The sequence below is a fragment of the Monodon monoceros genome, unplaced genomic scaffold (assembly GCF_005190385.1).
Source record: "Monodon monoceros isolate NGI ecotype Baffin Bay Population unplaced genomic scaffold, NGI_Narwhal_1 Super_Scaffold_12, whole genome shotgun sequence".
NCBI classification, from domain to species: domain Eukaryota; kingdom Metazoa; phylum Chordata; class Mammalia; order Artiodactyla; family Monodontidae; genus Monodon; species Monodon monoceros.
In genome coordinates, this window is record NW_021703768.1 from 168,040,200 (window position 1) to 168,065,801 (window position 25,602).

The window sequence follows — 25,602 nt, forward strand, 5'->3', positions numbered from 1 at the left end:
TGCGCGCCACAACTACTGAAGCCTGCGCGCCTAGAGCCCATGCTCCGCAACAAGAGAAGCCACCACAATGAGAAGCCCGTGCACCACAACGAAGAGTAGCCCCTGCTTGCCGCAACTAGAGAAAGCCTGCGTGCAGCAACGAAGACCCAATGTAGCCAAAAATATAAATAAATAAACTTATAAAAGAATTAAATAAAATAAAAGTTAAAATTAAAAAACAAAAAGCAAAGTTGCAAGATTAATACTACAAAAAGGAATGACCGCTTGCAGAGCAATAAACACCAATTTGTGTACAAAATACAAGATACAACATACTTTATAGGTGTAGTCCCAAGTATGCAAACATGCAGAGAAAGTTCTGGAAGTATACAAGTTAAGCTGTGACCCCAGCGAGGGGGTGTTTAAATGTTTCCGGATCACCTGAGTTTTTTACATTCCTTTGGTATATGCAAAATAAGTTAAAAACTATGAAACAAAGACCCCTGAGACCCTCTGACCTCCAGCCCAACGCTCCACTCCTAGTTCCCCATTATCAGGTGTCAAAAGAGACCTCCATTCAGCCCCACTCCTGGGCCTGAACCCCCAGCAAGTCCCTGCTAGGGAATCTGGACAGCTGTGGCTTGGTCACAACCAGCAACAGAGGCTTCACCGTTTGGGGTCAAGTTCTTCCCCTATAGGGGCTGAGACTCACACTTGGCCTAAGCTGTTCCCAGATGCCTCAAGGCTTCTGGGTGTCCACCCAGCCTGGGTCTGAGCTTTGGCCGCCCCCTCACTTGCCCACGCAGAAGTCTTGGAAGATGATATCCAGGATCTCCTCGGTGCCCCCTCCGCCGGTGATGCGGGTCAGGTGCCCTCGGGCGACCCGAAGTGCTTCGGCCGCCAGGGCTAAGTCTTTCGCCTGCTTGTAGTGGCCAAGGGCATCCAGGCAGCCCTGGAGGTGATGCTGGTGCCTCGCCCGTGTCAGAAGTGGTGGGCCTGTGGATGGGTCCCCACACCTGGAAGGGACAAAGGATGGGGTCTCTCTCAACATTCAAAGGGGTGAGGGATAATCATACCCATTTTTTAGATACAAAAACTGAGCTGGCAGGGTAGGTTCGTGCCCAAAGCCAGTGGCTCAGCCCCTGAACTTGAACAGAGGGAGGTTGCCCAGCGGGCAAGGGGGGCTCACAATGCAGCCAGCTCCTTCCTCAGCGCTTCCAGGAGGCCATCCAGCCCCTCGCCAGTCAGGCAGGACAGCAACAGGTAAGGGGGCAGGTCAGCACTGGGATCTGGGCCCCCAGCTGGCAGCAGGTCCGACTTATTCAGCACCAGCAGGAGGCGCTGGCTGCGCCCATTTGGGCTCCCGGCTCCCGCAGGGATGACAGCGGTGTCCAGGAAGTTGCAGCTGGACGGAGAGGCCAGGTCAGAAGCATCCAGCACGGCCAGGATGAGGTCAGCCTGCTCCAGCCTGGGGAAGCGGGAAAACGGAGCGTGGACCTCAGAGTTGAGCAATTAGGAGCACTGGGCAGGGGCAGGGGCAGAGGCCGAACTTAAAAAGCTGCCCTCCCCAGATAGCTGGGTCCCCACTTAATGGGGCTTAGTAGCCTTTCCTCATTAAGGAAGAATGAAAAATAAATGCAACCGGTTGAAACAGCAGAGGAAGGGCCCCGTTTCCCCCTCCCACCGCCCTGCCTGCCCACCTTTTTTGGGCGCGCCGCACGCCCTCCTGCTCCACAGGCCCCACGCCCTCCCGCAACCCCGCCGTGTCGCTCAGCAGCGCCGGGAACCCGGCCAGGTCCACGGGGGTCTCCAGCACATCTCGGGTGGTCCCGGGCTCCGGGGATACGATGGACACAGGCTTCCGGCCTGGGGGTGGGGTCAGAGGAAGGGGGAGGAATGGAGATGAGGGAGCCCCTCCCCCAAGGCTCCACCCACCCCCGGGCTGGACCTTTTTCACTGCCTTGGCCTCTCCCGTTGCAGAGCACAGGCTCCGGACGCGCAGGCTCAGCGGCCATGGCTCACGGGCCCAGCCGCTCCGCGGCATGTGGCATCCTCCCGGACCGGGGCACGAACCCGCGTCCCCTGCATCGGCCACTCTCAACCACTGCGCCACCAGGGAAGCCCCGGGCTGGACCTTTTCTTCGACCTCCCTGGCCCCTTCCCCATCCCTGAAAGCTCGGTAGCCACCCACCCCCACCCCGCCCGCTCCTAGCCCCCTGCCCTGGGCCCCGCCCCCTGACCACGCACTGAGCAGGTTCACTAGGCTGCTCTTGCCGGCGTTGGGAGGTCCCGCAACCACTACATGAGCCCCTGAGCGGAGCCTCTGTCCGCGCCTGGCATCTCGAAGATGTGCGCCCAGTGCCACCTCCAGCTCCCGCACTTCACTGTCAGCTGTGGATGGAGGAAAGGAGAGGGAGTAAGGAGGCCTCGGGGGGCTGAGATGCCAAATGTCCCCACCTCCCACCCCTCCAGGCAGGCAGACCCACCTCGATCCAGGATGCCCTCTTCCAGGTTGTCATCCTCACCAAAATCAATATAGGCCTCCACGTGGGCCAGAGCCTGAGGGAGGGAGGGGTGGATAGTGTGATCACACAGAAACCTACCCCTCAATATGCCCAGGTCCAGCCCGACATAAGGGGTCAGACTGGAGGCTTATAGACAGGAAGCGCTAATATAGGAGATGGTTAGGTAGGGTCTCTGAGGCAAGGTATGAGCGAATGGTGTACTTGCCTTAGTGAGGGTCTCGGCCCAGCCGCGGCAGAGATGGCTCAGCTCCCCATCTAGCTGCCTCAGGGCCTGTCGCCGCTGTGCCTCTGTTTCTGCACGGATCAGATCCGCCAGCCCCTCCACCTCGGTCAGGCTCAGCTTCCCGTGAGCGAACGCCCTCCTGGTGAACTCGCCTGCCTCCGCAGGCCGCAGCCCTGGCACACTGCCTACGGGAAGGTCCAGGGTCCTGAGCCCCCCTGGCCCCTACCTAGGCCCACCGACATAGCCATACCTCAAACCCAAGGCTGCAGACTCACCCAGGGCCTGCAGGACACCACTCACCACAGCCGGGCCTCCATGCACGTGGAACTCCGCGCAATCCTCACCCGTGAAACTCTGGGGACCTAGTATGTTGAGGAGATAGGTGTCAGGAGGATACAGCCTGGGCAACGCCTGGAAGGAGGAAGCTGGGTCATCGGAGCTACATGCGGTTCTGGATCTGGAGCCCCTCACCCGGGAACCAAAGCACCAGCGCGCGGTCCAAAGGCTCCCCAGAGCGGGGGTCGCTGAGCAGGCGCAGGCAGGCTTTGCGCGCCGGGGGTAAGTCCCGGGGGGCCGTGAGGCTCCGGAGGGCCTGGCCGCTGGCGGGGCCGCTGGTTCGGATCACCGCGATGCCGCAGCGGCCTTGGCCGGAGCTCAGCGCGAAGACAGTGGCTCCGGAACCGGGGGCCGGGGCGCCACTGCCCTGGCGCGTGCACGGTCTGGGACTGGAGAGGAGGAGAGTCAGTCAGTGCATCTGAGAAGTTCTGCCGTCAGAGTGACAGGTGGATAGTGGGCTCGATGGTCGGGAGCTGACCCAAGTGGAAGTTCTGCGGCTGGGGGTTGGACAGACTGGAGGGTCTGAGGCCGGAAGATGACTGGATTGAGATCTCTGAGAGCAGAAGTTGACCCAGATGTGGGCTCTGCGGCAGGGGGATGGACAGATTGGGGCTTGGAAGAAGGGGAAAGGTGGTTCTGCCGCAGGGAACTGCGCCCCCAGATCCCAGGGAGAGGGTTTGGGGCCCAAGTAGCGCCCTACGCTGTCACACCCCTTCCCCAGGTCGCCCCACCTGCGAGGCCCACGTGCCGCCCGGGCTACCAGGGTCCACAGCCCCCGCCACATGGATTCGCAACCAGCGACACGCCTGCTCACCCAGCCCGGGAGTCTGCAAGTCCAGGCAGGAAGCCCCGCCCACTCCGCGGCACGACTGGTAAAGCGCTCAACGATTCTCGATTACCATTGGGCCCCTTAGAAGACGTACCGCCCACCCACTGAAGATCTTCGCTTCTACTGGCTGATGCCAGGGAAAGAGGCAGGGGGCTCGCACGCCGGGGTGCAGTGAAAGGGTGTTCCACCGGCAACATTAGACAGAATTTTTAGGATCCTAGAGCGGCCGGGATCCTAGACACCGGAAGTGATAGGTGGAAGTAAGGACAGGGCTTGGCATAGAGCAGTGGGAATTATAGAGGCGAGTGTTTGAGTCGAAGCAAGAGCATCTCAGTGGCGGGAGTGATGAGTTCCGGGGGACCTACGCATTGGCTCTGGGAAAATCTTGTCAAAATTTCTGGGAAGACTTCTACTTGTTTCCTCGTAACTCTACAGTTTCTCGCCCCTCCCCATCTTTCCCTCCCGCCGTACCCTCGGCCTCGGATACCCTTCTTCATTTGACAAACTCTGCCTCAGTGCCTAGCTCCAAGGTCCCCCTCCGCCAGGAAACCTCCCAAGGACCCCCAGCACAGTCTTCTTTCCCTTCTGGGCTACTCTGGCCCAGGTCTGCTCCTGCAGAGTTGAGTGTCCGGTCTGTCTCTGGCTCCCCGGAAGCCAGAGAGGGGAGTCTCAAAGATTACTTTCAGGTTAACCCAGGACAGCGCCGGCTCGCGAAATAAAGCGCAGATGGTGGAATTCCAGGCACCAGATGGGCGGGGTCTCCGGGGGTGTTTTCTCGCGGCTAATTTTCTGGTTCTTGGACGGAGAGAGCGGGCAGCCCGCCTGTACTTCGGGAAGACGGGAACAGGACACAGTTCTAATGACCTCACGCCTCGCCCTGCTCAGTTTTTTCATTTGTAAAAGACGGGCGAATGATGACATTCGCAGTCTCCGAGTTGTTCCATCTGTCAAAAGTATACATCAAACGCCTACCGTGTGACCACTAAGAATCAGTCTGGGTCCCTGCCCTCGCTGGCCTGTCAGTCTAACGGAGGAGGCTACACAGGATGGTCGGGGGTCCGGGTGACAGGCAAAATACAGGGCACCCAGTTAAATGTAGATTTCAGATAAACGAGGAGTAACGTTTTAGTATAACTATGTTCCATGCAATATTTGGGATATACTAAAAATTTATTCATTTATCTGAAATTCACATTTAACTAGGAGGACTGTATTTTTATTTGCTAAACTTGATAATTCTATCGGGTCCTCCCTGAGGACGTTACATCCTGAAGGGTGCAGGGGTTAACTGGACAAAGAGGGCGTGAAGAGTGACCTAGGTAGCTAAGCAGCATGTGCTAAGGTCATAAGGCAGGACCTGCATCTCAGATTCCAAACCGATAGCGAAACTAAGGCTCCGAGGCGGAGAATCCAGGCCCGGGGCGGGCGGGGACCGGGAAGAGAACGCACGTTCGGTGCGGGCGGGAACGAGCACCAGAGAGCGAGGTGGGCGGGCAAGAACGAAACCCAGAAAACAACACGGGCGGAGTCGAGAACCAGAGAAAGACATGTCAGGGGCCGGGAAGGAGAATCGAGGTTCGGCGCGGGCGGGGACGAGAAGCAGCGCTCGGGCACGCGGGGACGGCAGCCGGCGCGGGCGGGCGCGGCCTTTGTCTCCTCCTCTGGCGCTCTCCGTGGCTGCACCCGCCCCATGAGCCCGCGGTCCCCCAGCGCCTGAGCCGCCCGCAGCCCCTGACCTGCCCTGCCCTCGCAATGGCCGAAACTGCCTCCGGCGCCGGGGGCACGTCCCTGGAGGGTGAGCGTGGCAAGAGGCCCCCGCCGGACGGCGAGCCTGCAGCCCCGGCGTCCGGAGTTCTGGGTATGTGTGCAGCGCCTGGATCTGACAGAGTGGCAGGTGCCTGGGGTGTTCGCGGCGGCTGTACGGGGAGGGGATTGGAGTCAGCGGTCCCGGTCTGGAGTCCAGTCGAGGGGCCCGCTCCTCCGGCACAGCGCCTGCGGCCGGGCGGGCGCGGCTGGGACGGTGCTGCGGGTGGGGGCTCCCAGCGCAGAGACACCGACACGCCCCTCCTAGAACCCCAGCCCGGGGCTGAGCCCAGTCACCCCTTGGGCTACCGGATCGCTGCCGAGCAGTGATGCGCTTGAGAGAGCCTCTCCACAGAGGCTACAGAATCGTACAGTCCTGGGTTCGAATCCCTGCTCGACTGTGTGACCTTGGGCGCGTGACTTAAATGCTCTGGGCCTCAGTTTCCTCGCCTGTGAAATGGGGGTAAGAACCGCGCCCAGCTATGAGGACGCACTGACATAATGTGGTGAGGCGCTCAGATCTGCTAGTGAGCGCCCCATCGATTGTGGTTTTGGAGGCGGAGCTGGGCCTCGAGAATGAGTAAGATTTGTAACGGAGGACCTGGGGGAAGGGCATTCCTGGAGAAGGGCCTGGCTGGTGCAAGGACGTGGAGGGAAGGAAACAACCCAAGGCCAGAACTCGCAGGGCCTTGAATGCCAAGCTGAGAGCCGAGGAGCCCTGGCAAGTGTGTGATCGGGGGCAAGGGCTGGAGGGACCAAGACTGGAGGCCAGGGTTCTGATCCGGGAATGGCCTGACCCCAGCCTGCCCTGCCTGCTCCCCAGATAAACTTTTTGGGAAGCGGCTCCTGCAGGTGGGTCGGTACCTGGTGTCCCACAAGGCATGGATGAAGACGGTGCCCACGGAGAACTGCGACGTGTTGATGACCTTCCCAGGTACCTGTGTCCATCCCCCCAGGGTCCAGAGTGAGCTCCCTTGAGCTGGGCTCCCCTGAGTAGGAGTCTGCAGGAGGCCTTAGACCACCCATGGCAAGGGCTATCGGTCCCTGTGCCCCTTGGCAGACACGACCGATGACCACACGCTGCTATGGCTGCTGAACCACATCCGCGTGGGCATCCCCGAGCTCATCGTGCAAGTCCGCCACCATCGCCACACGCGTGCCTACGCCTTCTTCGTCACCGCCACGTATGAGAGGCGAGTCCCTGTCCCTGGCCTCTCGCTGGCCCTGCCACTCAGCTCCCCGCCCTTCCATGCACCAACTGCGAGGTCCAGCCACCCCGCATTTGTCCCTGACGGCCACCAGGTACACCATCCCTAGTTCCAGGATGGTGAGCCAGGGTCTCCCCTTGATCCCACCTCCCCTGCCCTTCCTGCAGCCTACTCAGAGGGGCCGACGAGCTGGGCCTGCGCAAAGCAGTGAAGACTGAGTTTGGCGGGGGCACCCGCGGCTTCTCCTGCGAGGAGGACTTCATCTACGAGAATGTGGAGAGTGAGCTGCGCTTCTTCACCTCCCAGGTGCGGCCGGCTCTGGCCCCCAGCGCACATTCTTAGCCCGTGGGCGGCTGCTCCCTGTGCTCACGCCCTGTCCCCTGCAGGAGCGCCAGAGCATCATCCGCTTCTGGCTGCAGAACCTCCGTGCCAAGCAGGGAGAGGCACTGCACAATGTGCGCTTTCTGGAGGACCAGCCAATCAGTGAGTGAGGCGGTCCCAACCTTCCAATCATATGTGGGGAGTTGGCTGGGGCTCTTAGAGGACAGCTATCAAAGTAGGAGGGTTAGGAAGGTGAGGCCTAGATGCAACCAATCAGGGGCTACTGAAGAGTTGGGCGGGGCCTGGAGATCAATCAATGAGCTGAAGGGGCGTGGCCTCAGCAAAGGGGTGGGGCTTGTCCCCTCGGAGGCAGGTCCGGGAGAAATCCTTCTCTGGGTCTGGGATAAGGTAGGGGCAGGACCATGGACAGCACTCCGCGTACTGTGTGGTGCAGCCCTGGGCCTCAGTTTCCCCTCCAGGAAACGAGCCGCTGCAAGTTCACCTTCTAATGCCAGCTTTGCACCATTCCTCAGACATTTGGAGCAATGAGCTGAGGCCAAATAGCTCTATTTAAAAAAGTGGTTCAGGGCTTCCCTGGTGGCGCAGTGGTTGAGAGTCCGCCTGGCGATGCAGGGCACACGGGTTCGTGCCCCGGTCCAGGAAGATCCCACATGCCGCGGAGCAGCTAGGCCCGTGAGCCATGGCCTCTGAGCCTGCGCGTCCGGAGCCTGTGCTCCGCGACGGGAGAGGCCACAACAGTGAGAGGCCCGCATACCGCAAAAAAAAAAAAAAAAAAAAAGTGGTTCAGGGAAATTCCCTGGTGGTCCAGTGGTTAGGACTCCACACTTCCACTGCAGGGAGCCCGGGTTCGATCCCTGGTCGGGGAACTAAGATCCCGCAAGCCGTGCGGTGTGGCCAAAAAAAAAAAAAAAAAGTGATTCCCCACTGGGCTCCCACCTTCTCAGGTTTCCTGCACCCTTCCCCTCCTTCCCCTGCACCTCCCAAATTTTGAGGAAGAACCGGATATTCCTTCCACCAAGAACTCCTCTCCTGGGAAGAGCCTCTGCGAGTTTAAGAGCAGGCAAAAAGCTATGACTTGGGTTTCAGCCGAGGGGGGCTGGCCAGGCCCAGCACAGGCAGAAGGGTTCTTGTCCCCCAACAGTCCCTGAACTGGCGGCCCGCGGGATCATCCAGCAGGTGTTCCCAGTCCACGAGCAGCGCATCCTGAACCGCCTCATGAAGTCATGGGTGCAGGCTGTGTGTGAAAACCAGCCTCTAGGTGTGGTCCGGCCAGGGGGAGGGGGTGGGGGTGGGGTCCCAGGAGACAGTCAGGGCTGACTGGGACACCCCTGTCCCTGGCAGATGAGATCTGCGACTACTTTGGCGTGAAGATTGCCATGTACTTCGCCTGGCTGGGTTTCTACACATCGGCGATGGTGTACCCGGCGGTCTTCGGCTCTGTCCTGTACACATTCACAGAGGCTGATCAGGTGCCGGGTGTGGACTGCACAGGGGCTGGGACACCCAAGACACCTTCCTCCCTGGACTGGGCCAGCCAACATTTCAGCCCTCCTCTGCCACCCCCAGACAAGCCGGGATGTATCCTGCGTGGTCTTTGCCCTCTTCAACGTGGTCTGGTCAACACTCTTCTTGGAGGAGTGGAAACGGAGGGGAGCAGAGCTGGCCTACAAGTGGGGGACGCTGGACTCACCCGGGGAAGCTGTGGAGGAGCCACGGCCCCAGTTCAGGGTCAGTCAGGGGGGATCTGAGTTCAGGGACTTTGAGAATGGGGTTAAAAAAAAAGAAAAAATACACTGGGCGAGGAGCATTGCAAGAACAAAGGGAGGGGTGAAGTAGGGCTGCAGCGTCCGAGATGGTATGCCAAGTGGGGGACTCTCCATGCCCAAAGGGAGAGGGGTGGGAAATTGGCTTTGAGGGGCTGGGAAGGGTGCATTAGGCGGGGGTACCGCAGTAGCAGAGCATGACAAAGAGACACTGAGGTCGAAGGGTCGGGAAGGGTGCAGGCCAGAGGCAGCCCCTCTGATCTCACGTTGGGCCGGGCCCCCACCCTCTGCCAGGGCGTGCGGCGCATCAGCCCCGTGACTCGGGCCGAGGAGTTCTACTACCCGCCCTGGAAGCGGCTGCTTTTCCAGCTGCTTGTGAGTCTCCCCTTGTGCCTCACCTGCCTGGCCTGTGTGTTCCTGCTCATGCTCGGCTGCTTCCAGCTGCAGGTGACCTCCAGCCCCTAGCCCTGGCCTTGGCCCCGACCTGGCGGCCACCTGTCCAGGTGTGCTGTGAGCTGAGCCCAGCTGCCGGGGTGACCTGTGAACGCCCTGCCCCTGCAGGAGCTGGTGCTGAGTGTGAAGGGGCTGCCCCGTCTCGCCCGCTTCCTGCCCAAAGTCATGCTGGCCCTGCTGGTCAGTGCAAGCGCCGAGGGCTACAAGAAGCTGGCCGTCTGGCTCAATGACATGGGTATGCCCTGCAAGGGGAGGTCCCACTGCCCACCCCCCAGGAGGAAGGGCCCCGCCTCCCTGCGGGGTGTGCCTGCCGCCCATGACGGTCTGGGCCACCCCCTCACTCGCCTCCTTGGCCCCCAGAGAACTACCGGCTGGAGAGCGCCTATGAGAAACACCTCATCATCAAGGTTGTCCTGGTGAGTGGTGGCCAGCAGGCAGGCAGGGGTTCTGCAGGGGATACACGGGAGCTCCTGGGGACAGAGGTGGCAGGGTGACCACCCACCTGCCTGCTTCCCACAGTTCCAATTCGTCAACTCATACCTGAGCCTCTTCTACATTGGCTTCTACCTCAAGGACATGGAGCGCCTGAAAGAGGTAAGACCCCGGCCTGAAGCAGTGCCCCCCATGGCAGCCAGTGGGGGGGCCAGACCTGGCCCAACGGGTCCATGGGCTCTCCAGCCCCTCCCCCCCTCCTCCATCCTTCTCTCTGTCCGTCTGTGTGTCCTCTCTCTACCTGTCGCCCCCCCATCTGTATGTCCACCTGTCCGTCGGTCCCTCCACAGCTCCTGATCGTCCTGTCCCTGTCCCAGAGCCTCGAGCGGCAGCTTTGGGCGGTGCTGGTCCCGCTCGCGGCCCTGCGGTTCTGCCTTCTCCTCCTCTCCCTCCGGGGCCTCCTGCTCATGGCCCGGGCCAAAGTACTGGCAGGTGGCGAGCCCTCGGGGCTTCGCCGGGGTGGGCAACGTGGCTATGCTGGGGGCCTCACACCAAGCCGAGGGTGCATGCTCTGAGGGGATGGGCTTCTGCTGACGGGGTGCAGGTGGCAGGAGCCCCCGGAGGCCCTGGCCACCAGCTGAGTGAGCTCCTGGGCGGTGCTGCAAGCAGGGAAGCCATGGCCTGCCCAGGAGATTGGCTAGGAGCGCTGTGACCTGCCCAGCTGCGATTTGGGGTTGCCTCCGTGTCCAGGGACATCCAAATTGGGTTCAGGGTGTGTCTGGAAGCGTGTTTCGGGAGGGCGGGTGCCCAGTCCCCGCAGCCTGTCCCGGTGCCCAGAGCCCCGCCCGCCCCCCACGTGGCCTCTCTCCACCCCCTTCCTGCCCCCAGATGCTGGCCACTCTGCTGATCACCCGCCAGTTCCTCCAGAATGTTCGAGAGGTCTTGCAGCCGCACCTGTACCGGCGGCTGGGCCGTGGCGAGATTGGCCTGCGGGCTGCCTGGGAGCTGGCCCGTGCCCTGCTTGGCCTACTGAGCCTCCGGCGCCCTGCACGCCACCTCGAAGCCCAGGCTGAAGAGGGTGTCGGTGGCAGCAGCGGTGGGGGGGGGCCGCAGGTGTCTCAGTGGGGCCTGCGGGGCACCTGAGGAGGAGGAGGAGGCCACCATGGAGAGTCGGCCAGCGGGGGAAGGGGGGGAGGTGGGGGACGGGCCGGGGGGGGGCAGGGAGGAGGAGGAGGACGAGGAGGAGGAGGAGGACGAAGAGGAGGAAGACGAGGAGGAGGAAGGCGAGGAGGGCGGCCTCCTGGACTGCGGGCTTCGGCTGAAGAAGGTCAGCTTTGCTGAGCGGGGGGCTGGGCGGCGGCGGCTGGGCCCAAGCCCGGAGGCCCTCCTGGAGGAGGGGAGCCCCACCATGGTGGAGAAGGGGCTGGAAGCTGGCGTGTTCACGCTGGCCGAGGAGGACGATGAGGCCGAGGGGGCTCCCAGCAGCCCTGAACGGGAGCCCCCGGCTGTCCTGCTCCGCCGGGCCAGAGGTGAGGGCCGCGACCAGGGCCCCGATGGGGGCCCAGACCCAGAGCCGGGCTTGGGTGACTCAGCCCGGAAGCAGCGGCGGCAGAACCGGTCATCTTGGATCGACCCACCCGAGGAGGAACACTCAGCCCAGCTCACCCAGGCTGAGCTCGAGAGCTGTATGAAGAAATACGAGGTGAGGAGGGCGCCTGAGGGCAGGGGCCGGGCCCTCCGAGGGGCGCAGCGCAGTGAGGTGGAGGGCCTGGGGGTGATGGGAGGGAATAACGAGACCCTTCATGTGGTCAGGAACCTGCCCGAGGGGGAGCTCTGGGTCCATGCAGAATAATCTGGGGGGTGGGCTTGAGGAGAGGAAGGTGGTCCGGGGGAGGAGGTGTCCTGGGCGGAGGGAGAGCCCTAGGCCCCACCCAGGTGCCCGCCCACAGGACACGTTCCAGGACTACCAGGAGATGTTTGTGCAGTTTGGCTACGTCGTGCTCTTCTCGTCTGCCTTCCCCCTGGCTGCCCTCTGCGCCCTCATCAACAACCTCATCGAGATCCGCAGTGACGCCCTCAAGCTGTGCACGGGGCTGCAGCGGCCCTTTGGGCAGCGGGTGGAGAGCATTGGCCAGTGGCAGGTGGGGGGAGGGCTGAGGGCCCCGAGCCGGGGTGCACCAAGGAGGAGCGGGTGCTGGGGAGGGTGGCTGCGCACCCCCTGAGCCCGCCTGTCCCCCTGCAGAAGGTGATGGAGGTCATGGGCGTCCTGGCAATCGTAGTCAACTGCTATCTAATTGGCCAGTGTGGGCAGCTGCAGCGCCTCTTCCCCTGGCTCAGCCCCGAGGCGGCCATCGTCTCCGTGGTGGTGCTTGAGGTGGGGCTGGCGGCCGGGTTGGGGGAGCCAGGCGGCGGGTGGGTGTCCCCATGCCTACAGCCTCCTCCTCTGTCATCTCAGCACTTCGCTCTGCTTCTCAAGTACCTCATCCACGTGGCCATCCCCGACATCCCAGGCTGGGTGGCTGAGGAGATGGCCAAGCTGGAGTACCAGCGCCGGGAGGCCTTCAAGGTATGTGGGCTGGGGTGAGTGCGCTTTACGTCTCTGCTCCGTGGGGCTTCTCCACCTAGCCTGGCTGGCCGTCCAGTCCTTAGCAGGAGGGTGGGTGTTAAGAGCCTGGTGTAATAATTAGCATTCCAAAGGGGCCCGGTCCCCTCTGGGATCCTGGTGGCATCCAGCACCAGGTTGGCACTCACGAACTGTCATCCACCAGCTTGCCCAGCATTGCCCTGTTGGGGGCCAGAGACACAGCTGACGCTTCCTAGAAGCCCAAGCCTCTGCCGCATTCCTCAGAAAGCTGCAGAGAAGGCCAGGGAGCTCACTGGCGCCAACCGATGGAGCTCTCCACGATGATGGAAACGTTCTATATCCGTGCTGCCGATGTAGCCCCTCACTACAGATGACCAACGAGCACTTGAAACGGGGCTGGTGCCACTGAGAAACAGACTTTTTCTTTGCAGTTATTTAAATTGACAAAGCCGTGTGTGGCTACCGGCCACTGGATGGGGCAGTCACAGCTCTGTGTCTCACCAGTTCTCCAGAAAGCAGGGAACCACTGAGGCCCAATATTTGTTTACACTCTCCCAATTCCTAAGACGGTGTCTGGCAGGGGATCAGGGACAGAGGCGGTGGCCAGTAAATGTTCGTTCTCTTTTCAGGCCTCAGAAAGCACCGGCATGGGTCCAGGGATGCAGTTGGTGCCCCATAAGTGTTTAGATCTCTCCCCACTTCTGCAGAGAGCCCCAGGGTGGGTCCAGGGATGCAGCTGGTACCCAAGAAGCGTTCGGATCTCTCCCAACTTCCGCAGGAGAGCGCCGGCATGGGCCCGGGCCTGGTTTGGTGCCTGCTCGCCCGCCTGCTCTTCCCAGTGTCCCCATAATGGCCCCGTTCTGCCCACAGAGACATGAGCGCCAGGCCCAGCACCGCTACCAGCAGCAGCAGCGGCGGAGGCGAGAGGAGGAGGAACGCCAGCGCCACGCAGAACATCATGCCCGCAGGGAGCGCGACGCCAGTGGCCGGGAGGAAGCTCGGGCTGAGGGCTCCGGGTTGGACCCTGCTGCCCCAGAGAAGGCCTCGGCCAAGGCCAAGGGCAGTGGGGCAGCAGGAGGCCATGGGCCGGAGCGGCCCAAGCGCCCGGGGTCCCTGCTGGCACCTAACAACGTCATGAAGCTGAAGCAGATCATCCCACTGCAGGGCAAGTTCCTGTCGTCCGGGGCTGCATCCTCGCTGGCCGGCGCGGGGGCCAACCTCACTGCCCGGCCGCCCCCTGCCCCGTCTCCCACAGGCAGTGACACCCGCCTGCCGGCCTTCCTCAGCTTCAAATTCCTCAAGTCACCCGAGACCCGGCGGGACCCAGAACGTAGCCACTCGCCGCCCAAGGCCTTCCACGCCAGCAAGCTCTTCCCCTTCGGCGGGGCCCGGGCTGAGGCCGGGTCCAACGGGGCGGGCGGGCAGGCCCGGCAGGACGGGACCCCCAGCGGTGGCAGTGGTGGTAGCCGAGCCCAGCGGAGTGGGCCGGCAGACGAGGCCGCAGCTGAGGAGCCGGACACACCCCGGCCCGAAGAGGAAGGCTCAGGTCACAAGCTTTAACTCGGGGGTGGGGACTCTGGGCCGGGCTTTGGGGATAGGGGTGGGGTGTCCAGGCCTGGGGAGAGGGGCTGAAGGGGACAGAGGAGGCCCAGTCTCCCGGTACCGGTTGGGGACCTGGGTATGTGGTACATGGAGCCTCTTGATCAAAGCCTACCCAGTCTTTCCGGGACCCCAGAGAGCCTGGAGCCCTGTGCCTGACCCTCCTCACCCCTGGGGAGGGATGCCAAAGCCCCTCGTCCCAGTGCCCCTCGCACGGCCTGCCATGCTCCAGTGCCAGGAGAGATGAGGGAGGCCCCTTCACCACCTGGTCCTGCCTCTCCTGCCCCCATGAGACCCTACACCCAGCTCACTCTGGGGGCACTGGACCCCCAGGCCTCTATGCAAGTCCCCACCCTGTAGCCCAGCTGTTCGAGGTGGCCTTTCTGGGAGGTGGAGCTCAGGCTGCCCACCCAGGGAGTTCAGGGCTGCAGCCACAGTGAGCCACACAGGCCTCACTGCCGCCCCTCCCACCCCGTCCCAGCCCGGAGTCCAGCAGCCCATCCCAGAGAGCCCAAGAGGTGGCAGCTGTAGCACCAGGGATATAGGTCAGAAGTCAGAGGGACTTCCTCAGACCGTCCTCTCTCCGTGACGGGGAGGGGCCCAGTGCCCAGAGGCGGGGGATGCACCCGAAGAAGCCCACCCCTTGTCACTGATCAGAAGCAATAAGGCCCTCCATGTGCCTGAAAGCCCGGAGGGAGCGCGGGCAGGCCGGCATCTCCCCGGAACGGCCCCTCTCGCCTCCGCAGGGACAGCGCCGGCCCCGGTGGGCGCCCCAGCCCTCCGCACCCGCCGCAGCCGGAGCCCTGCGCCGCCGCCGCCGCCGCCGCCGCCGCCAACACCGCTGCCCCGGCCCCCGACGCCACCCGCCGGCTGCTGGCAGTGGGACGGGCCGTGGGGCTGCGGGGGCGAGGGCGCCGCCCCCCGCCAGGCCCCTGCCGCCGCCGCCGCCGCCGCCGAGTGTCCGCCCTGCGCCCTCGCCGGGCCCCTGCCCGCCCCGGCAGCTGGCGTCCTGCCGGGGGACGCCAGCTTCTACAGCCTCCCACCGCCGCCGCTGCCTCCCACCTCCGAGCCCCCGGAGCCCCCGGCACCGTCGCCCAGCCCCAGCTCCAGTCCCAGTCCCAGTCCCCAGGCCGTGTGCTGGCCCAGCGGCTGGCATTAGCTCCGCCCGCCCTGCCTTCCTGTTTTCATATGCAATATCAATCACGGACGGGGCGGCACCGCCACCCAGAAAACGCTGCTGTCGGTGTATCCCAGTATTGGTTGCCCCCTCCTGGGTCAGGGCTGGGGGCCTGGGGCCCCTCTATCTGCCGTTTTCCTTTTGACCAGGATGGGGGGAAAGGAAAGGAAACCCCCCCAAAACAACAGAAAACACACACAGAATAGGCGATTATTTATTTGTTTTTAATTTATTTTGTCATATTTTTGTAAAACGGCAGAAATGCAATAAAAAGTATATTTCAACAGTGCCGAAGGGCGGAGCTGTGGAAAAGGGACGTAAGGGGCCCTGACGAGGTTGGGGCCAGCTCTTTGGGGGCCTGGCAGGCCTAGGGTGGGTCCCCCCCCCCCCCCCCCCCGTCTATGACCCTTAGGGAACTCCTCCAAAGAACTGGGTCTCCAGGCCATGGCTAGAAAACTCCAAAAATCCAGGCCCAGGGGCCCCTGGGAGGAGCTGCAGAGCTTCAGGCCCCATCTTCGGCCTCCTAGACTAAGAAAGAAATCTCAAAGTACTGATAGGACTCAGCAGTGTGGGCCCTGGGCCTGGGTCCTGAGTCAGCCTCAGTCGTGCAGGGCTACCCTTTCTGGCACACCCGCCTCCCAGGCTGCCATCTGAGGAGTCAAGGGCTGCGGGGAGAACTTGGGTGTGGAAGTCGGAAGGCACCTGGTGCCTAAGTCTCGATGTTGAGGGGATGGCATGTTGGGGTGTGGCTTCCGGGAAGGGCCGGGATGCCCCACTGTGGGACGGCTGTCAGACCCTATTCGCTGGGACTCTTCACTGTGATCAGGGATGGACATGGCCTCTCCCACCCTCAGGTGTGTCCACATACAAAGGCTCAGGGCCCAACGGGCCCCACCCCAGGCAGGGCTGGGGGAGCCAGTGTGAGGAAGGGGCACTTGCGGGGGGCCCATGAAAGAGAAATCAGGGTTCACTGGAGGCAGGAGAGCAGCCTGTGCAAAGGCACAGAGGTGTGGGAAGGCAGGGTTTGGTGTTTGGGGGAACAGAGTGAGTAAGAGTAAAGGCAAGAGGGGTGGGTGGAGGCTGGCTGAGGGGCCTGTGCTGGGGAGACCACGGGACCCCTGCCCACACCGTGGACAGCACTGGCAGGAGACAGAACCCAGCCCCTCAAAGGGGAACCTGGGGCCAGGGAGGTGTGGGCAAGCCTTGGGGAAGGACAGGCTGAAGCCTGCGCCTGCCCTGCCCCACGGCCTTTGAAGCTGAAGTCCTGCCATCTACTCTGCCACCAACAAACGGCGACACCACGCGCCTGCCCAGGGTCAGGCCAACCCCTGGGACTGGGGATTCCAAGCTGGTCTGAGAACCCCCAGGGACTTAGCCCTCCCCAGCACGACCACAGTCAAGCTTGCATTTCCTAAGCACCTGCCTTACGACCACAGGAACTGAACACCGCTGCACATGCGCCCAGAGCTGGGCCCCACAGCTGGGCAGCTAATCCAGGAGCCTTCCACCCAGCAGACACGGGGCAGCTCAGGCCGGAGCAGTCTGCCTCAGGCTGGGCCCTCCACGGTGACAACCTGGGGCAGGCGCCCCCTGCAGCCCCTGTGTCCCTCACGCACGCTGCAGCCCAACCCTTCACCGCCCCCAACACCCCAGCCATCAGCTCCAGCACTCTGGCTCCCACTCAGGGCTGGCGGGGGAAGCAGCGGCATTCCCCTGGCCCTGTGCCCAGTGGTCAGGAACTCAAACCTTCTGCCTGGAGCCCAAATGCCCCGCTACGTCCCCGGGCTCAGCCCCAAGCCCAGTCCAGCTGGCTCCCGGGAGTAGCCGTGGAACCTGCCGACTGAGGGCACTGGGGCTGGGCGTCCCGCGGCGCTCCACGTGCCTCCTCTCTGAGGGCGTGAGGCCGGGCCACCTGGGCTGTCTCCACAGAGGCTGGTGGGCGTGCCGCCCTGCTCGCCAGTGTCATGGGCGTGGGGCCCACCACAGCTCCATCCTTGGCAGCACGGACCGTCTCTCTGGGGTGTCCCAGTCCTCAAGGACACCTTGACGGCTGGGGTAGAGGGGGGTCCAGGCAGGTCTTGGCTCTGATCGAGATGGCCGCAGCAGGCCCACGAGAGAATCCAGCTGGTCCTGGGGCCCCACCGTCTGGGGGCCCCTTCCGGCTCCTCTTGGTGATGATGGGACGACTCTCAGTGGCTCCATCGTCTGGGGCTGAGGCACGCCGAGCAAAGACGCGAGGTCGGGTAGGAAAGATCCTTTTATTGGGGTGGACATGGAGCACGCACTAGTCCATGATAAAATGACTTAAGAGAAAGATCCGGAAGGGCTGACTTCTCCCCCTTACGCATGCTCAGAGCAAGGTCTGGGCACAGAATAGGTCCCGGTGGAACTCGAGACAAGGCAAGTCTTTAAGGCCCGAACCAGCCGGTGGGAGCCGGGAGAAGGGCCCCCACCCCTGCCGGCCGGCTGCAGCAGGGGCCTGGCTCTAGACCCTCTCAGACACGCTCCAGTTTTCCAGAGGAGAACTGGGGGGCGAGAGGTGGGGGAATTGGAGGGGGGGAGGTGAGTAACAATTGTTGTTTTTAAAAGCATCTACCAACATCACACTACTGGGTCTGACGTCCCCTTTAACCATCGCTTGGTACATTTTACAGCATAAATAAAAACTCAAGGAAAATAAATACATCGGCTCCTATGAGGTTGGAAGTGGTGTGGATGGTGGGGCGTGGGTGGGCCGGCGGAGGGGTTGGGGGGCAGGGCGCTTACACAAGGCGGGAAGGCGAGGAGCAGACAAGACAGGAGGCGCCTGTGGGGGAGTGTGAGTCTTAAGTGTCCTCGTGCATGTCCGGGCTGTCGGTCCGTGCGACCTTGCGGGGGGGCGCCGAGCTCTCACCCTCGAGGTCCACTTGCTCCTGGTCTCTCTTCTTGGCGGCATTCTGGGGGGCAGGGGAAGCGGAGGGGTTGTGAGTCTTCATGCTGGGGGAGCTCCTGAAATCTGAGGCTGGCCCTGCGGCCCCAGCACATCACAGAGCCGGGTAGTCGACCTAGGGCCCGTGGCTAGCCCCTTCTGCCCCCTGGACCTGCCCCACCAAGCCATGGTCCCCTGGGGACACCAGCCTGTGACAAGCACTTCAAGGAGTCACCACAACTCTCAATGACCCCCACACAGCATTTCTCAGACACTCAGAGAAGCCATCCACCCTGCCGGAGGGCAAAGGGCACTCGTGAGCCACCCGGGGAAGCCCCCAAATTGCCACAGAAAAGGAAAGCATGCTGATTTGGGAAAACCTCCTTTCCTCACTGGTGAGAATCAAGGCTTGTGGGGCGGGGGTGGCCAGGAGCTGGGGTTTTCTGAGCAGTCACTTCATCATTGGGTCCCCCTCCAACCTGGCCCAGAGCAGGTCACTGTCCAATGTTCACCATTATGGGGAAAAAACAATCTGACCACACGGCAAAACTACACGTGCAGATTTTCAAGAAAGAAAAAGAAAAAATATCCTGTCAGAAAGGTGGCCTCTTATGGGAAGGACGGGGGTGACGACTTTTCACAGCAGCTACACATCCTAGTAGGGCCTGGATTTTTAATCGTGTGTACTTTTCATCATTGAACAAAGACTCCAAGTAACAACAATGAAGTCTATCTGCCACCAGGGCCGTGCTCCCCACAAATTGTGGGGAGATGGGCTTCAGTACAGCTTACCTGCCTGTCCCTGAGCACTAGAGCCCTGTGGCCTCTGCACAGCCATTCCTCTAGAGCATTCTTCCTTCTCCTGAATCACCTAGCAAACGCCTATTCAGCCCTCAAGGCCCCACTCGAACACCCAGTCTCCCAGCCACCGGTGTCCTTCCGCTTCTCAGAGCCTCCTGCTGGGCACTGTGTTCCTTCCCCAGTCCCAGCACTCGAACCCCACGTGCCTTACCTTTTTGTCCCATTGCTGATGTAAGTAGCGCAAAAGAATGTTTGTTTTTTCTGTCACAATAACTGAGAAGGAAAGACAGATAAAGTTGCAGGAAGAAGCTGTGGGGAGCCGGCTGCAGGCGGCCCAGCCCCCATCCCAGCCTGCACTGCCCTCCCACGAAGAGCTTACCCCTTCCTGGCCTCTGGGCTGTCCCTGCCCTGGGTGGCCTTTGTGTGACTCAAGTCACCACCCCCAACCCTGGAGGAGATTTCAGGAAGCCAAGCATTCTCCCTCCTGAGCACAGGCCACTACCATGAGCCCAAGCTGGCTGCCCTGACAGGGTCCCTGCTTCCTAAGCTGAGCTCGGATTCCACCCTCGGGCGGGGGAATGAGCCCCGGCATGCCAGGTCACGTGGGTGTTTCCCCAGACAGACCAGGAGCACAGATCCACATGCTGTGCCCCGGTGACCACAGAACGCACCCAGCAGAGTCCAGGATTTTTTCATGGTTGAAAGAAAACACCGTGACTACAATAAATAACCTTGAGGTCCCCCTGCTCTGAAGGCTCCAGGGCTTTCCCTGCAGGTCCCTCTGCCTAGCCACCCCCTCCCCAAGCTGCCCACCCCAGCCTGGGCTGGGTCCCCCATCCTTTGGTATGAGTCTCAAGACCTGTGACAGGGAGCCAGCAGGGGAGGCCTGACTTGATGCAGGGGTGGGGGTGAGGGCCAGCAAGCGGCAGACGAGGGCCAGCTTGGGACCCTGCAGGGCTGGACGTGGATGCCGGCGTGGACATCAGGAGGGTCCCAGGGAAAGCCAGGCTTCCCGCTGCTCCCAAGGGCTGGGAGCTGCCCAGCTTCCCACAGGTCACCTCCTGCACTACCCTCTGGCCCTTCCCCTCGGCAGCTGGGATGAGACAGAACAACAAAGGCCACTTACTCTGTTCGGACGGGTACTCCCGAGTGGGCAGGTAGACTGAGGGACGTCGGTTCTGTGGGAGGGTTGGGAAGGCGTGGGTTAGGAGAGTAGACAGGTCTGGGGTCCCCTCACCCCTCAACTCAGCACCCGCCCTCCAATGCAGATCAAAAGACGTGCGAGGATTTCAAGTGGGGCTGGGTTTGAAGCTCGGCCCCTCTTTCTGGCAAGACCCCGACCTGGGGGCTGCACACCACCCCCGGCCCTTTCCCCGAGGGCAGCTCATGGTCCACGTACTCACCGAGGCTTTGCACACAGAGTCGGCATGAAATCGACTAAAATTGCTTTTGTTGTAGACAGGCAGTCCTTTCAAAAAATCTGCCTAGAAGACAGGGAAGATGGTAAGTGAGAAATCAGGCAGCAGGCTGGGCCACCCCTGGAGCACCTGTGACCGGGTGGGCTACCTACCGGGTGACTTCCGGTTTCCTTCTTTCTGTTCTGTCATTCAAGTTTTCTAGAACTCACCCTTGAGCTGGCCACCTGATGTGTCCACTCTTATGACCAGAACAAAGTAACCAACCCCAGAGTAAGGGTATGATCTCCCACAGGGTCCTCACAATAAACCTGTCACCAGGCCAAGGAGCAGGGAAACTGAGGCTCAAACAGGACAGGACACTTGCATCAAGTCAGGAGCAAGCAGCGGGGTGGGGAGCCGGACCCGGGCCCATCCGACTGCAGACCTGTCCTCTGTGCTAGCTGAATACTGAACTCGTGGTCTCACCTCCATTTATGCACCTTTGATAGAGCCTGGGATGGAGACTTGTCCACCCTAAGAAACCCTGAGGGTCCATGTGACAATACATGGGGGTGGGGGAGCAGGAGGCTGGGTGAAGGGGAAACGGCAGCTGGGACACAGGGGCTGCTGGGACACAGGACCCGAAGCCTGGGGTCAACCGAGCTTCCGAATCCTGAGAAAACTCAGAAACCCAAGTTTCAGTGTCAGTGCCAGCTTTTTTCTTTTTTGTTTTTGGCTGTGTCACGTGGCATGTAGGATCTTAGTTCCCCAACCACGGATCGAACCCGTGTCCCCTGCATTGGAAGTGCAGGGTCTTAACCACTGGCCCACCAGGGAAGTTCCAGTGCCAGCCTTTTAAAACTGGCTGAGCTTTGCAGCAAACGCTGTGTGGACCAGGGCTGGCTCGAGGGCTGCTCCTGGGGTCCCCACATCCAAAGGCTGCCCTGTAAGGGGAGAATGCCTCCCACTGTGGGGAGGGCCAGAAGCCTAAAGGAAGCAGGCTGGCTCCTCCCTGCCCCCGGTGCCTGGGGCAGGGGTTCAGGCACCAGAGGTTTCAGGCCCCCAAGGTGCCAGGGAGCCAGCGACAGATTCATTCACAGCTCTGACTCTTGGAAAGTCCTTTTTCTCTGACGCTCTGGCACCAACTGGGCAAGGAAGGGAGAAAGCTCTGGAAGGGGAAGACCCTGACTCTGGGTGGAGGGCAGGTCTCTGCCACAAGATGGGGGTGAATAAAGGCCAAGGGGAGCTGTGTCTGCCTCAGGAAACTGAGGCACAAGAGCCCCGGAGAGGGATGAAGGCTGAGAACTTGGGGCAGGGAGTGACTTCCCAGCAGAGCAGGAGGGCAATGCTGTCGTCAGGCCTGGAGAGGGAGAGCTGGGGAGGACCAGGGGTTTCCCAAGCTGGAGTCACCCCATCGTACAGACGAGGAAACTGAGGCAAAAAGGTCATGTAACACTCATCTGAGGTCCCCCAGCCCCAACGAGAAAACAAGGAAGCTGACTGAGCCCCGGTTTGCCTAACCTCAGAGGCCAAGCTCCTGTTCTGTGATGCCAGTGCCTCTGCTTCCCGCCTGAGAGCCGAGGGCTCAGAGCCTGCAGGCTACGTGAACCCTCCCTCGGGTGCTCAATCGCCATGCCTGACCCAGGCGCTGCGCTCTCGGGGAAGCTGCTGTTCAGGGGATCCCCCATCACCCTCTGGTGCCGGCGGAAACAGGCGTCCTCACCCCTGTGGGGCCCAACCCCTCCTCTGCTGGGCCCCAGCAAGAGCCTAGCGGGATGGGTGAGCCAGGGGAGCTGGAACGTGGATGGGCCTCCTGCTCCCACCCAGGAGGTGGCCCTCACATCTGGGTGACCTACGGCCCCAGAGCCAGCTCAGAGTGCCTCAAACCTGCCTCCCCTGTCCCAGGACCCCTGCCTCAGCTCAGCCCCAGACTATGGGGTCAGCTTCATCCATCTGGCAAGGTGTTCTCAGGACCCAACTGTGTGGCGGGCCCTACACCAGGCACCAGGGCACTGCGGAGAGCCACAGCAGACCTACTTCTGGCCCCAGGGAACAGCCAGTGCATGGGGACACGGGTGTGGATCAAAGCCATGCAGTGAATGTAGAGTGGCCATGAGGACAGGGCACCACAAGGTGCCATGTGAGGCCCATGAGAGCAAGGGGAGGGGGTAGGGAAGGCTGGCTGGTCTGGGGGATGGGGAGGACTGCCAAGATGCAGTGATGCAGGCCTGAGACCTACAGGAGAGGAGGGCTCCCTGCCCCAACTCAAACCCCTCCGCAGCCCTGGCTCGGCTTGGCCCACGCCAGCCTCCTGCCACACACCTCCTCAGCCCGTGCCACCCTCCAGGAATGCCCCTCTGCTCTCCACGTGGGAAACACCCACCAAACTCTCCAGTCAGCTCAAAACGCCCCCTCCCCCTTCCCTCTCCCCACACCCCGGAAGCCTCTACCAGGGATCCTCTGCCAGAGCCACGCTCATACCGCAACGAGGTCATCTGTTTACACATCCAGTTCCCTCACTGGACTGCCACTTCCCTGAGGCAGAGGGCAACCCTGCCTCAGGGTCCCTGACAGGGCTAACATGGGGCCGGGCAGCAGAGTGGTGAGAGGTTCTGAAGCCCCAGGCCTGCACTGATCCTGGATGGGCCCCTCCCTGACTGTGTGACCTGGGGCAGGTGACCTCCCAGTCTGGCCGCCCCAGTTGTGAGCGCGGTTTACAAGAGGGACCCCTCCCAGGGTTATTCTGGGTTTCAGAAAGACAACACAGGGAGAGAGCTTTGCCCAGAGCACCCCTGAGGGCAGCTGTTAGTATCAATGCATGTGTGCTGAATAAATGAATGCAGACAGGGCACGGCCAGTACTTCCTGTCAGCTAAGCAAGAAAACCAAGCCTCAGACTTGAGGGAGAAATCCTCACCTCAGCCAGACAAATCCTAGCTACAGCTGGGCCGAGAAGCTGTCCATTGCCTCAGCAAACACTTGCTGAATATCTGTGTGCCAGTCACTGTGTGGGCAGCCTGCCAGTGACCCAACCAAAGCAAGATGAGGAAAAGAAATGGTGTGCAGAGAGAGGAGGCATGGGGGCCTCCTGCAATCAGGAAGGGACCCTCTGAGCAGATGTTATTCACAGGAGGAAGAGCAATCCAGGCAGGAGTAACAGGTGCAAAGACCCTGGGGTGGCAGGGACTGAATGTGAAGATGTGAAAACAAGGCCACTGTGGCTGGAGCTCACAGCGGGGAGGGGTGAAGAGGGTGGAGATGAGGTCACAGAGCTGGGCAGGGACCTTGGAGGCTGAGGGGGGGGAGGTGGGTTTCATTGGGGTTACAACAGGAAGCCCCCCCCCCACTGTTTTATAAGCTAGATAGTGGTATTATCTGATTGACATCTTTAAAAGCTCCCTCTGGTTCTGGGTGAATTACAGACTGCCAGTGGGGCAGGATGGAGGCAAGACCAGGGAGGAGGCTGGAGCAGGTGTTCAGGCAGGAGGTGGCAGTGCCGGGAACAGGTGGGGAGCTGTGGACAGATTCAGAATTCGTGTTGGAGGCAGAGCCAACAGAACCCTCTTAGGAACTGGGAGTGGGCAATGAGGTCGCAGCGAGGAGTCAAGGACAACACCCAGGCTTGGGGACCCACGTGCTAGGAACCCACTTACCACTTTCCCATATCCTTCCTGACAAGAAGTCTTTTACCTATTCCCCACCACATCCCAAGGACTATGGCTTGTGGGCTGGGACCCTGAGTCCAGGAACAATGGGGTTTGACTTGCCCTGACAAAAGCTTCCATCACCTCTGTCAGCCCTGGGGATGCCAAAGAGTGGAGGGAATGAAGGGGGCTTCAGCCCAACTGTGAGGCTGTGTCCCACTTCACAGGTGGAGAGCCCAAACCCCAAAGAACCACCAGACCCAAATCCCAGGATGAGTGAGCGGCCCAAGGGGGATTTTAACCTCCCAAAAAGTTGGCATTATCCCCACTTCAAGATGAGGAGACAGCTGGGAGGGAATGTCACCATCCCCGAGTCACCCAGCTCATCTGTTGAGCATTCACTGTCCCAAGCCCTTTAAGACGTCAGTTCCCCAAATTATCACAACCCTATGAAGTCTGGACTATTGCTACCCTCATTTAACAGGGATAGGGCCTGATAACTAGAGAGATGAAGTCGCCCCCTCTTAGAGCTGGTTGGGACCGGAATGTTGGAGGTGGGGTCAGGGCTCTGGGGGAACCAAGGCAGTTCGCGATGTCGCACTTCCTTTGGCGATAAAGCCCCGCATGTCACGATGTCAAGCCCCCTCCCCGCCCCGACGCTCAGGTCGGCCTCCCAAACCTTCCCGATCAGGAAAGGCCCAGGCCTGGCGCCCGGAGGACGAGGCCTCAGTTGGGGGTCTCGGGGGACCCCATCCCCACACCCCCAGGCGATTTCCGGGAGAGCCGCGACCCGGAAATGAATGAGTTGTCAGGGCCTGGAAACCTAGATAGGGTCAGGGGTCGGAGATGGAGCCAGGACGGGGTCAGCAAGAAGCTTACAGCAGGGTCCGGGGGGGTCGAAGGTGACAGGTCAGAGAGAGGGGCGGGGCCGGGCCCCAGGGGGCCGGCCAGGGCGGTGAGGGGCCTCGGGGGTTACTGGAGGTGGGTGGGCCCGCGGCGCCATTTTGTTGAGCGGAGGGGGAGTACGGCCCTGGCGGCCACCCTCACCATCTTCTGTTTCCTCCGTCGCCGCCTCAGCCACCGCCTCAGCCGCCGCCACCGCCACCACAGCCGCCTCCTTAGCAGCCGCCGCACAGTAACTTCTAGCCACGGCACAGCCCACACTGCTGGTGCGGCCGCCCTTCAGTCGTTGGTCCGCCCTCTGGCCCTGCCTCCAAGTTATGCGGTCTTTGCGCACTCCCATTGGCCAGATCCGGCAAAGTCACGCGGCCATTGGTCGCCACGCCGCCTCCCTTCGTTGTCAAGTTCAGTTGAGAGAGCAAAACCCCGCCCGGGACTTGCAAGCGAAGAGCAGCGAAATCCGGAAGTGGGCGGAGGCCGCGCTCCCAAAGCCCCTTGGGATTTGTAGTCTGCAACACCCGGAGGTCCCACCGGTCTCTCTAGCATTTGCTACGCTTTTTCATATGGTGGTTCATGAGGTTCTTACAGCAGCCCCCGGAAGGATAGGGACCCACCGTTACACTCCCAGCCTCCTCCCTGGGGTCCCAACCTTAGGTTTTGGCATATCTAAACTGCTCCCACACTAGCCGCTTGATATCTT

The 25,602-nt window shown here is 61.6% G+C and overlaps 3 protein-coding genes across 5 annotated transcripts; 1 reads left to right on the plus strand and 2 right to left on the minus strand.

Annotated features, from left to right (window-relative positions):
- Window positions 1-298: 298 nt before the first annotated feature.
- On the minus strand, window positions 299-3,881 carry GTPBP3 (GTP binding protein 3, mitochondrial). Its single transcript, XM_029217517.1, has 9 exons — window positions 3,795-3,881; window positions 3,199-3,452; window positions 3,003-3,089; window positions 2,710-2,912; window positions 2,466-2,538; window positions 2,227-2,370; window positions 1,680-1,845; window positions 1,169-1,447; window positions 299-995 (listed from the first exon to the last, which is right to left on the minus strand). The coding sequence occupies exons 1-9, from the start codon at window positions 3,845-3,847 to the stop codon at window positions 770-772; spliced, it is 1,485 nt and encodes a 494-aa protein (XP_029073350.1). The 5' UTR covers window positions 3,848-3,881; the 3' UTR covers window positions 299-769.
- A 1,581-nt stretch (window positions 3,882-5,462) lies between these two features.
- Window positions 5,463-15,636, plus strand: ANO8 (anoctamin 8). The gene is given in 19 exon segments (XM_029217270.1): window positions 5,463-5,750; window positions 6,519-6,629; window positions 6,756-6,888; window positions 7,071-7,209; window positions 7,290-7,386; window positions 8,387-8,503; window positions 8,587-8,714; window positions 8,812-8,973; window positions 9,303-9,455; window positions 9,570-9,696; window positions 9,822-9,877; window positions 9,981-10,055; window positions 10,782-10,991; window positions 10,993-11,595; window positions 11,843-12,034; window positions 12,136-12,267; window positions 12,349-12,459; window positions 13,348-14,023; window positions 14,823-15,636. Coding segments are annotated over 19 exon segments (3,741 nt in total). The 5' UTR covers window positions 5,463-5,644; the 3' UTR covers window positions 15,236-15,636.
- A 15-nt stretch (window positions 15,637-15,651) lies between these two features.
- DDA1 (DET1 and DDB1 associated 1) lies at window positions 15,652-25,245 on the minus strand. Of its 3 annotated transcripts, XR_003792715.1 has the most exons (6): window positions 25,050-25,245; window positions 20,366-20,442; window positions 20,089-20,140; window positions 19,174-19,235; window positions 18,020-18,189; window positions 15,652-17,464 (listed from the first exon to the last, which is right to left on the minus strand). XR_003792715.1 is itself a non-coding variant. In XM_029217271.1 (5 exons), exons 1-5 carry the CDS (start codon window positions 25,243-25,245, stop codon window positions 18,079-18,081), a joined length of 498 nt encoding a protein of 165 aa, XP_029073104.1. In that variant the 3' UTR covers window positions 17,493-18,078. The 3 variants fall into 3 exon arrangements, 2 of the variants coding, with proteins under 2 accessions (XP_029073104.1, XP_029073105.1); XM_029217271.1 differs by lacking the exon at window positions 15,652-17,464 and having other exon boundaries at window positions 17,493-18,189; XM_029217272.1 differs by lacking the exon at window positions 15,652-17,464 and having other exon boundaries at window positions 17,493-18,189; window positions 20,366-20,446; window positions 25,050-25,212.
- Window positions 25,246-25,602: the final 357 nt, after the last annotated feature.

What these genes read in the sequence shown, in the direction of transcription:
- GTPBP3 (XM_029217517.1), bottom strand. Translation starts at nt 3,847, where the DNA reads ATGTGGCGGGGGCTGTGGACCCTGGTAGCCCGGGCGGCACGTGGGCCT. An exon ending in GCGGCACGTGGGCCTCGCAG is followed by an intron (nt 3,453 to 3,794) that starts GTGGGGCGACCT and finishes CCTCCTCTCCAG; the next exon opens with TCCCAGACCGTGCACGCGCC. An exon ending in GGGCCGAGACCCTCACTAAG is followed by an intron (nt 2,539 to 2,709) that starts GCAAGTACACCA and finishes TCCCTCCCTCAG; the next exon opens with GCTCTGGCCCACGTGGAGGC.
- DDA1 (XM_029217271.1), bottom strand. Translation starts at nt 25,245, where the DNA reads ATGGGAGTGCGCAAAGACCGCATAACTTGGAGGCAGGGCCAGAGGGCG. An exon ending in GACGGAGGAAACAGAAGATG is followed by an intron (nt 20,443 to 25,049) that starts GTGAGGGTGGCC and finishes TCTTCTAGGCAG; the next exon opens with ATTTTTTGAAAGGACTGCCT. An exon ending in ATCAGCAATGGGACAAAAAG is followed by an intron (nt 18,190 to 19,173) that starts GTAAGGCACGTG and finishes CCTGCCCCCCAG; the next exon opens with AATGCCGCCAAGAAGAGAGA.